General features: G+C 48.0%; 1 protein-coding gene across 1 annotated transcript in view; it reads left to right on the top strand.

The window, feature by feature from the left end:
- The window catches only part of Vwc2 (von Willebrand factor C domain containing 2), a 135,452-nt gene extending 127,198 nt beyond the window's left edge, over window positions 1–8,254 (top strand). The window contains exon 3 of the mRNA XM_012514598.2: window positions 7,885–8,254. Within this exon, the coding sequence (XP_012370052.1) occupies window positions 7,885–8,036 (152 nt within the window). The 3' untranslated portion in view covers window positions 8,037–8,254. The remainder of the gene's footprint in view (window positions 1–7,884) is intronic.
- Window positions 8,255–11,775: the final 3,521 nt, after the last annotated feature.

Here is an 11,775-nt window from a genome sequence, read left to right as displayed (position 1 = left end):
TGGGCCACGACACGCACGTTAGTGAGACGGCATGAATTCTGGGCCACGACACGCACCTTAGTGAGACGGCATGAATTCTGGGCCACGACACGCACTTAGCACACCTAAGAGAATAGAAGGCGTAGGGTGTCTTCTCTCAGGCTACAGTAAGCCACATTCAGCAGTAATAACGTCAAGAGGAAAATACTAATATATTTAGAGATCAGATTGTATGCTGCCAAAGAATACATGGATCCCAAACTAAATCTCAAGAGAAATTAAATAACAGTTTAAACTAATTTGAGATGAGAACAATTATCAAACCTTGCAGGATGCAGTAAACCTAGAGGGAAATTTGTAGAATTAAATGTGTGTATTAGAAAAACCAAAATGTGAAATAAAGAATAGAGGCTTGCACTTTAGGAAGCTTAAAAATGAAGTGCAAATTAAATTCAAAATAAAGATAAAAACACAGAAAGGGCAGCCTTTCCGCAAAGGGTGGCATAGTAACATTGGTGTTCCTATCCCCAGAAAATGAAAAAAAGGAAAATCTCAATTTAAACCTCACGTATTATAACAAATTATCTTAAGATGGTCCACGTATTTGAATGTAAGTATAAAATGTTGACATTTTGGTAAGCTTTCAGGAAAGCACACAGCTCCTGATGAGCTTTCATATAGGACATCAAAATCATGACCCACGGAAAAGGAAACTGACCCCCATGGCTGCAGTCCACAGAGCCGTGCCTCCAAGAAGGACCTTTGCTAAAACAGAGGACAAGTGACAAAATAGGAAAACATCATTTTCAAGTCGTGAACCTGGCAAGGAAATAACCTCCATATACTTAGCACTCAAAATTCAACAGTAAAAACATAAGCAAGGTAGAAAAGAGGCAAAATGCACCTATAATGTTCCTTTATAGCCACAAAATGCAGAAAAAGAGTAGAAGACAAAAACAAGAATAAACATTAAAAGCAGAAACAGGGTAAACAAAGAGCCCCGGCCAGGAACGCGGCTGCGCTGAGCATCGCTTGTAGGCATCAGGAGCCCAATGGGACACGGGATGGGAAGCAGGTGCACGAAATGCCACGCATCTCAGCTTCTCGAGAATTTCGGGTATGGACCTGAGGTGGTCACAGTGCCACCCGGAACAGCTAGTGCAGGAACCTCTGGGAAAACATTGCTGGTCAGGGCGTGGGTTACCTGGTCTCTGGTTGTGAGGTACAGTACGCCACTAGAAAAAATCATACATTACTTATAAAACTGAATGCCTGAGGCTTTCTCCTCAAAGATACGAGGGTGCTGCTGTAAACCAAGCTCAGGAATGTGCATAGTAGATTTAGGCACTGTAACTCCAAGCTGTAAAGACAGAACAAATCCCCAGTAGGTAAATAGTTCAGCTGGGCTGCATCTACACAGTGTGAAACAACTTACTTAGGGCCGGCCAGATAGCTCCGCAGACTAAAGCTCCTGCTTAGGCAGAGTGCAGTGCCCAGGGTTCAATCCCCGGCATGCTATGCTGGCCCTGTCCCCTGGGGTATGTTGACACTGAGATTGAGACTGAGCATGGTGGCGTGCACCTGTAATCCCAGTGCTTAGGAGGCTGATAACAGGAGGATCACTACGAGTCCAATCTGTGTAATGAAAGCCTTGTTTAGACTCTATACTAAATACATTTTTTAAAAAATCTTTTGGGGCCCGGGAGATGGCTCAGTAGAATAAGCACTCACCTGGCAAGTGCAAGGGCCTGAGTTCAATCCCTAGTTCTGAAAAACAAAAATCTTATATATAAGAGAAATGGACCACTGACCTCGCTCGCACCTTGGGTGAATAGCAAGGGTATTCTGCTGAGTTTAAAAAGCTGATCTGCAAAGCCCAGCTCACTGGATTACTGCACTTAGGCACTGTTCTTTAAGACACAACGATGGTAATGGAAATGATGTTAATGATTCTAGGGATTAAGAATGGTGGAACAGAAAAGATGGGAGTGTGGAGGGGGCAGAGGGCTGCCTTGCGGCATGCAGCCACGCTCTCTGGACTGTGGCACTGGCCACACAGAGCCACGCAGGCAAGTGAGTGCAAGAGCCATCTACTCACCCGTCCCACCATGTGGAAGCTGTCCTGCTGCTCCGCAGGTGTGGAACGCTCGGGAAACCTGAGGGAAGGGTTCTTCCCGCGGCTGCCTGTGCCAGTTCTTGGTTTGGTTTAACTCTACAACTTCAAAATCAAAAGTACTTTTATCTTAATGTGTTGCCTAAAGAAACTCAGAGGGAGTTGGCTGTAGGAGTTACACCTTGATTAATAGGAACACAGCTTCGAAGATAAAAGCTTAGAGGATTTCAGCCATTGGAGTCTGTTATGGACATCTAAATTTCTGTTTTAGTTAATTTTTTTTTGTGACTGACTAAACTGGCTTTTTTTTGTTTGTTTGTTTGTTCTGGGAATTGAACTCAGGACCTTGCATGTGCTAGGCACGTACTCGTGCTACTGAGCCGCATCCCCAGCCCACATTTTTATGTGGCTTTCATGCAGATGAATTTATAAACTACCAGAGCAACAACCATAGCTACATTAAAAGCTAAAAACTTGAAGCAAGAAAATTAGGTGTGTGGCTTAGAATTCTGATTCAAAGTTATCTGCATAATCCTCTGTTCAGGCTAGTGGTGTTGATGAAGAAGGCTTACTTTGTAAATTCCTTAAAGTTATCTGTTTGCTGGCCCTGGTTGTATTCATCACCTGATGTGGAGTCCACAAAGGGAAGCAAAATTCTACCAAACCAAATTGCTCTAGAACAGAAGCATTCATGAATCCGGCATGACTGCACCTGTGAGAAACTAGTTCATTCAAAGGGGGCCCTACCTCATTGCAAAGTCCCAGGGCACCGAGCTGGCACCAGCTTGCATCCCGGGAGGGCCGTCGGTGGGCAGCTTCGCAACGTAAGGAGGGAAAGCTTGCAGTCCCAGCGAGGAGAGTGGGCAGGCTGTCACGGGTCAAGTGCAGCTTGCTGATACCTCAGGTCTCTCGTAGAAGAGAAACCGTGGGACACCGAAGCTGTCGGTCCGCTTATTTCATTTAACATGGTGGTCTCCAAGTGCATCCGTTTTCCCGCACAACACTCCATCTGAGCTTTCTTTAAAGCACAGTAGCACTCCACTGTGTGGGAATGACAGCGCTCCTCCTTCCATTCGTCTATCGCTGGACACGACGGACGTAGAGGCCGCTTCCGAGACGTAGCCATTAGGAATGGTGCTGCTATCGCATGGGTGTGCGTGGGCCGCTCTAATATGGCATCTTTCACTCTTTTAAGAGGATACCTAGAAGGGGAAGAGCTGGATCAGACAGAATATCTAGCTTCGGTGTTTGAGGAATCTTTGTACTGATTTCCAAAGTCATTGTACTCCATTACTTCCCTTCCAGCAGTGTAGACGAGTTCTTTATCCCCATAGCCTTACTAGCAGCTGTTTGATTTCTCTATGGTGGTTACTCTTTCCTGGGTAAAACTGACTCTCAGCGCTGTTTTAATTTGCATGTCTCTAGCGGCCAGTGGTGTTGAGCATGTTTCTTCACGTCTTGGCTGTTTGTGCTACTTCCGTGAAATGTCTGCTCTTCCACCTGCCCTGTTTCTGACTGAGTCTTTTACTTTAGGGCTCCAATGTTCTGGAGTTCTTTATGTGGTCTAGATACCAGTCCTTTGTCTGAGGAAAGCTGGCAAAAATTTTCCCCACTCTGTAGGCTGCCGCTCCTTGGCTGTGCAGAAGCCTTCTGGTTTGATACCATGTTATTTGTTGATGCTCAGTACTATTTCCTGTACAACCCGAGTTCTGTTCTACCAACATGAATGTACAATGTAACTGTAGGGTGGAAAAACAAGGTGCCTGTCTTCATGATGTTTCTCCTTTGTTTCCCTCTGGCTGGCCCTCCTGCCAGGGAAAACTTTGGACTGCTCTGTACCTTACAAAGCCTCAGAGGCAGCTGCTGGAGTCAATATTTTAGCCTGTAGTCACAGCACTTTGGGACGATGAGGCAGCCTGACTGAAAGTTCAAGTCCAGCGTGGGCAACTTAGCCACTTAGTGAGGCCCTGTCCTAAAATTTAAAATAAGAAAAAAAAAATGACAAGGAATGTAACTGAGTATGAGGACCCTGGTTTGATTGCCAATATCAGAAAGGGAGGGAGGGAGACAAGTTGGGAGCAGGGAGGGGAAGGGAAGGAAGGGAAGAGGAGAGGAGAGGAGAGGAGAGGGAAGAGGAGAAAAGGGGAAGAGGGGAGAGGAGAGGAGAGGACAGGAGAGGAGAGGACAGGAGAAGACAGAAGGAGAGAAGGACAGAAGAGATCATCCCAGTGCAGTGGTTCCAGCCACTCTGGAGGCTGAGGCAGAACAGAAGGGTCATGTGAGTTCAGTAGTTTGAGGCCAGCCTGGACAACACAGTCCTTAAACAAAATAAAACAAAAAGGACAGAAAGGGAATTAAAACATAAGAAGTAGAATGTAAGTGGAATGTAAATCAAGTAAATACAAGTGATAAACCTAGGGTTTCTTTGTCAGAGAAAAGCTACATAGTCATAGTCTAAGCAGAAATATGCTCTTGGAAAGCATTCAGCGTCTGCGTGTGTCACTCCCCTGGCCCTCGGTGGAGGGCGGCAGCATGGTGCGCGTGTCCAGCATCCACGGCGCAGGTCTGAATCTCTTCCCCACCCAGAGAACTTAGGGCTGCTGGAGCACTGGCTGACTTTAGATGCAAGAAAGATGAGCGCTGAAGAAGCATCTCAGTGGCAGCGAGAGGCTCTGTAGCCGCTGACGCCCCTCCCCCAGCCGTGTACTTGGGTTTCTTGTTGCCCAGGTAACGGTTCCTGTTCCAGTTCTGGCTGCTCCTGACTCCCAGAAACAGCCAATCACTGTGATGCACAGCTGACCGTGGTGATGCGCAGCTGGGCACCGTGATGCACATCGTGTGACCCCACCCCTACTGACAAGCCCTTCTGCCTCTGTACTTCTGCTGGTCCATCCCACACAAGCCCTAGGCCACCAGAGACCAGGGCCTGATATTCTGGGAACGAACCCATCAGTGCCTACTGACTTAAACAGACCTGCCTCCAAATCCAGGGTCTCCTTTGGGTGCTTCTGCTTGCGGCTGCAGTTCAGGCTTCCCATGGGCCAGATTTCAGGTAATTTGAACATCAGAAAGAATAAAGGCTGAAGTAGGTTGCCAGAAATGAAAAACATAAATATCAAACTTCTGGAGGGGTTATTAAAATATTAACCAGTAAGCATGTTGGTCAATAGAAGTGACTTACTAAAACCAGCATAGAAAGACTAATTTGGGCAAGGCTGTTTGCTAGCATTTCCATGTCATGGTCATTAAAAGAAGGTAAAATCAGGACAGAAACGTATCGCCTTATGAGATTCTTTCGTGTATTACTCTTGCCATGCTTCAGGGCAGCTATTAAAACAGAGGATTAAGTCATTCAGGCCAAAGTGACGTAGCTCCAGAGGGACAGTACCAGACGTTCCAACCAGATGTGTTTGGAAGACGGTGGTCAAAGTAGGGAGGTGGCCAGGTAAGAGCTGTGCTAAGGGGGTGCAAGGGTGTCACGTGTCCAGGAAGATGCGTGGGCTGAAGTCTTCAATTTAAAGCACTACAAGTTACCAAGCTGATGGGTGAATGCGTTTTTGATTTGTGGTGTTCTTTGGTTATACAGGAAAGGGTCTCGCTATGGACCAGCAATAATCGAAACAGCAGCAATGTTTAAATTTTAAAACACTTACCACAGTCAAGGATACATGGCCATCAGTACTCATCCCAGGGCTCGCCTTTCCTTCCGACACATACCCGTCATTCTCACCACTTTCTGAAGCAGTTCTGCCGCTGCGTCGTGAGTGTCTTTGTGAGGTGTCATCAAAACACTGTGGGCACTGCTGCCGGCGCCACCACATGGAGAGGCAGCACATGAACGCACGATGCTGCGTCCCCAGCCACCTGACTCACCGGTTCTGGCACCGGGTGACTCCTGGTTCTTCCCCCAGACAGAAATGACCATGAAACAGAAATGTTTTGAATTGACTCAGGACGTCAAGGTAGCCATAACGGCACTCAGGAAAGAGGACTCGAGAGCTGCTGCAGACAGGGGCAAGAATGACGGGATGAGCAGTTCAGAGCAAAGGCGACTGTTTTGTGGGAAACAGAATGATGGCCATGAGTCTCTTACTGTATTTTTTTTTATTTAAACCCACCTTGTTTTTCGATCACATCAGGCTGGTCTTGAACTGACTACATAGCTAAGGCTGGCCTTGAAATTTGGATCCTCCCGCCTCAGCCTCCCAAGTGCTAACATTACAGCTGCACACCCTGAACTCAGCCTGGGTATGTGACTTGACAGAAAATAAGCTCGGAGAGACCGTGGATCTGGGCGTAATCACTCAGTCAGGGCAGACACCTGCCCTCTGGCAGTGCACGATGAGAGCACAGGAGAGAGGACAGGACTGGCATGTAACTGGAGAATCATTCCCAGATGAATTACGGTGAAAGCCCTGGGGTCTCTGAGGGAGAAGAGGAGAGGTCCAGGTAAAACTTCTGAGCATGTTTGAAAAGGAGACAGAGCGGAGTGGAAGGAGAGAGAAGGGGCCAGAGATGCGCCTGTGTGCGGAAGCATGACAGTGGGGAGGGAACTTCGCCAAAACTGCCATCCTCCCAGCTGTCAGGGCAGTGAAGGCGATGAGGGTACTGGAGAGAAACCCTCACCCAGAAGTGTGACTGGGTCTCTAACCAGCGGCCGTGGGCCGCCTTGAATGAGGAGCATCATTCATTTATTTTTAAAATATTGGCTAGTGAAACTTTTTTCATCTCTTTGATGACCCTGTACATTAGAATTAAAATATTTTGGTCCTGAGCACATTCTCTAAGATGTTCAGAAGGAAAAAGCTCTGGAGAACAAGCAGTGTGATGCACTGTAGAAGCTCACAGGGGTGGGCTTCATCCGGGCCGCAGTCCTTAGTGCTGTGTGATTACGGAGTTCTGGAGGCAGAGCAGTCGTTGCTGCATGAGCCGTGACATAAAGCCAGTCATCTTGCAGAGAAGACCCTTCCGCCCCGCGGTGGAGATGCGGCTGGCATCTGTCTGCCCACGGCCGTGCACAGAGCAGGCGCTGACCTCACGCTCTTGCTAGCTGAGCAGCTCGCGGCTGGTGCTGCTGGGCTGGGAATGGCGGAGATCATCAATGCGAAGGAAACACTGTGGGCGACGAGCCGCGCTGTGTGCTAGCACGGCGCCTCTTCCAGTGTGGCCCAAAGCAGCAGCAGCCTGGCCCCCTGGAAGTGCAGCCATGCTGATTCCTGGGCCCCAGCCAAACCCAGGCGTTCGGCGCTCTGGAAACGGGAGCTGCAGCGGCCCACATCATCCCTGAGGTGTTGTGATGCCGAATGAAATCTGGAAACCTGCTCCAAGGGGGGTGAAAGGAATGCTGGGCTTATACTCCCTCAGAGTTTAAGCTCTGTCTGCTCAGACTGTTTCTCTGAAGGCCCTTAGCACACTTTTTCTAGAGTTTCTTAGCATGAATTATTATTATTTTTGGTACAAGGAATCAAACTCACGACCTCTCGCTTGCCAGGCAGGTGCTGTGCCGCTGAAGTATATCCCTGGCCCGCTTAGTTACGGCCTCTTTGTAAGGTCCTGATAGCGAAGAGTCTGTTAGAAAATGCAAATCACAGTGCTGTCATTCATAAAAATTTTAAATAGCATTAGTTTTATTTCAGAAAAAAGTGGTAGTACTTTGTATTGCTGGACTTCCAACACTTCCTGCTGTCCTGAGAAGAGTGAATAAAACATGAAGCATCATGCTCATTACCCTGCTACGTGCATTACGTATTTATGTGCACACACAGAGTAAAACGTGTTCTTCTGCCTCTCAGGTCCAAACTGCTTTGCCGAAACTGCCGTCATCCCGGCCGGCAGGGAGGTGAAGACGGACGAGTGCACCATCTGCCACTGCACCTACGAGGAGGGCACGTGGCGGATCGAGCGGCAGGCCATGTGCACCCGACACGAGTGCCGGCAGATGTAGGCGCCACCAGGCCGGGACTCTCGCTTTTCTAAACCCATTACGGATCGGGCGCTCCAGGTGACTCTGAGAAGCACCACCCCAAGGGCGAAGCTTTTGATACGGAACCGTGGAGAGTGGGTGGCACTTTTCCTTTTCTTGTAGCAACTGCTACAAGAGACGGCGGTGGATGTGTTTGAACACGTCAAGCAGGACTTGGGGTATGCAAATCCCTCTCTAAATAAATGTGCTATTTTCACAGTAAGTACACTATTATATAATAAATGTATTTCTATAATCCCTCTATTAGAGAGCTTATATAAATGTTTTCTATAGATACAGATTAAAAATGCTGTGTTGTCACCCGACCTCACTGTGTAGCTGCATATCTTTGTCACTTCTGGCCCGCTGCTGGGGACACTGTCACGGAGGGCGCTGTGCTTGGTCCCGGATCGCAAGATGAAGGATTGATCTCTGCCAAGCCCCACGCCAAGCTTCGTTTCCTTATAGACGTCTCCCTGGCATTTGTCCTCGGGAGGTGCAGTCTAGTGCGTGGCACTGATTTCCCTCCCACACTAACACACAGCTCTCACCAGCTGGCTCTGGCGCTGGGGAACACAGGGGCAGGCACGCTTTCTCACTACCATGTACCTTTCCAGTTCTTACAGAGTTCCCGTATCCTTGAATGCAGGCACATCTTACATACTTCATTTTCATTTATGCACCTTCTCTTCTAAGCATGACTTTCATTCCCTCAACTGAGAAATAGGCAGGCTGGGAGATTTGCATTATTGGTCCATCAGATCAAAGCATACCAGAAAGAAAGAAGAAAGCCTTTTGTGACACTAGAGGAGCATGAAGGGAAATTGAAATCCGCCATGCTGACACCGGAAGTCTAACTGCGCTGACAGCATGCCAGCCGTTGGTGCAGTGTGGTCGTATTCCTACTTGGGGCGAAGTGTCTGTCCCTCCTCCCATGCCCAGGAACATCGTGATTGATGACCCCATCTCCACCGCTACAGAGAGCAGAATGGCAAAGCAGTTCCTCAGCCGAGCAGCATCAAAACCAACCAAGCTGAAGACCAAGGTGTCGCAAGCTGTCCCGCAGCCACACACAACCCCCACCAGCTTCTTTTCACTTGAACAGGGAACAGAAGCACCCACTGTAAGCATCTGTGGGAGACCAGCTCCTCTTTCACGGATCCCATCAACTAGCAGATAGTGGAAGAGGCAGTCAGGGTATTGACCAATGCGAGGCGAAGGTGAAGAAGCAGAATTATGGTAACTTTGCAGTCTTCTTTGCCTTCCATAATTTATTCAAATTTACACGCAAAGTTTATGTTAATCACATATCAAGGACAAAGTACTGTAAAGCCCCTTTAGTTTCTGGTATGACAGAAATTCTATTACAAGATAAAGCCCTGAGCCGTGAAATGATGACAAGACTCCCTAAAAAAGAGTACACACTATTTTTCATATTAAAGCATTCAATAATTAAATGTTGAATAATACAGTATTCAAAAAGTATTGATACATCTGCCAGTGTTAAGAAGTTGAATCACTGTGCTTAGAATTTAGAATCATCAGGACATTTGCATAAGCACACATTTAAGTTTTATTTTGGTGAGGAAGAGTGTCTTAAGCCTAGCAGACCAATGTATATGCAGCTTTTCATCAAAGTACTCAAGAGAATCAACTCATTTTTCTCAGGTGTGATCAGGTTCCCAAAACTAAACGTTAGTATTAAGGACTACTAGAATTTAGAGATCCCTCCATTATTAGAGGACGGATATTCCAGAGACTAAGCTAGAAAAACTTCCCACCTTCCTGCACACGCCCCTCCTTGGATAGGTGTGCCAGTGAACTCCCCAAACTCACGCCAGTGGCCTCTGCTCTCTCCCAGACCCTGGGCAATTCGAGCTCAGTTTCTGTGACCCATCCTCTCACTTCCCCTGGTGACACAATGCCAACCAAAGTGACAGTGACCTGTGACATCGCTGTAGCAGCCAGGCTCTGCGGAGCTGCAGGAACTTGGGGCTAGCGTGTTGTGACACGGAGCATGAGCACAGTACCATCCGGAGAGACAGGCTGACTCCCACTCCATCTGAGCTGGTGGCACCACGCTCGTCCCTGGCCCACTCCCAAGAGCTGCAGCACAGTGGCTACTACTGCCCAAGCCTCACTTGTTGCTGTCCCCACCCCAACCCCAGTCCTCTCTCCACACACACAGAGCAGGATCCCAACACAGTGGGCCAGGGACAGCCGCACATGCCTGCTCATCGGGAAACCATTCGCCCTGCGGCTGGACCCAGGCTGGGCTTCCTCTAGGCACTCCCGACCCCCACACCCACACAGCTTTCTTAAGGAGATCTCTTGTTTTCCTCCCTTCTCATCTCAGAATTCTTTGAGAGTGTGCCCTGCTCAGCAAGTGGGACAACTTCGGTTCCTGCCTGCTAGAAAGAGAACTGAGTGAGCCTGAGTTACTGGACTCCAACATTTCACGGCACTGACATCGTGTGGAGGAAGCCCCCCATTCTAGTTCAGAAGTCTTGGGAAAGTCAAGTTCCAACTTTGAATAGGCTCTATTCAACCTCTGTAAGGTGATTTCATCAAGTTGTGTTTTCAAGAAAGAAATTTTGCTCAGCATATTATAGGATGTAAAGCTTCCAGCCAATATTTACATCTGAAAATATGCAGTCACTGATATAAGCCACAGTATGCATGGTTCAGGAAATGGCCTAACCTTGGGTGCTAGAAGTTTTCCACTTAGACCCCTGTGTTCGGTCCTCAGACGTCCCTTTGTTGGGTGGACACTTGAGCAAGCTCACCCCCATTTTGCAGAAGTCTTAGGTGATTTCCGGAGTGCGTGTTTTACTCTTGTGGGCTGCAGACATGGCATGCACTGTAGCCAGGGCCCAGGACACCCAAGTGCAGGGCGTCTGTGTGCCTTGGGACCCGCTTGCACTTCCTGCTGTGACTTAGACACGTTCAGCGTCTGCAGCACCTGCTCTGTGCAATCCGGCGAGGGAAGAGCACATGCATTTTGCAGTGCAACCTCATGGGTGGAGTCACAGGCCACTGTGACTCTCCCATTCCCTAGCTTGAGTGCGTGCTGTGTTAACACAGTGTTTGAAAAGTCTTAAAAATTTCACAATCTAGCTGTCTTCTATTTTTTGTTTCAGTTTTAAGCACTGAAATGAAAAGTTTTTATGGATGCATTATTTGAAACGTACAAGACATACATGATTTCAAACAAGAATTTCTGGAAATCACATCCATTATTCCAAACCGTGTAGCTATGCAGGAGGCAACTAGGGGCATAGGGTATGTCTTAACAAAAATTAATAGTCTACCAAATATGCTTCAGTAGGCAAGGATCAAGTCTGCTTTAAAGAGCCAGAATATTCTGTTTTCTTCAACACAATGTAACGTGAAAAAGAAACCCCGAGTTTCCCAGAGAACCCCTCTGGGTACTGGGCAGCTTCAGAAATGCGGTAAGCACCGCCGGTCAGAATGCCCGCCCCCAGCTGCGGGACCTCTCTCCGCCACAATACGAGGCTGTGGCTAATGGATTCGATGACCGTCCTAAGCAACTGGACTTGGAAAAGGCGATCACTTCCTGTAGAGTAAACGTCGTTTTCCAGCACCTGCTTGTCGATTCCACCTGCCACCTTCAGAACTGAGTTCTGCTCTGACACAGAGACGCAACCCCCTGCACCCCGTCTTGCAGAGGCCACTATTTTAGCCTCCTGAACCCAGATCT

Source organism: Octodon degus, unplaced genomic scaffold (assembly GCF_000260255.1).
Source record: "Octodon degus isolate 3935 unplaced genomic scaffold, OctDeg1.0 scaffold00035, whole genome shotgun sequence".
Classification (NCBI taxonomy): Eukaryota; Metazoa; Chordata; class Mammalia; order Rodentia; family Octodontidae; genus Octodon; species Octodon degus.
This window is presented reverse-complemented; position numbering and strand designations above follow the sequence as displayed.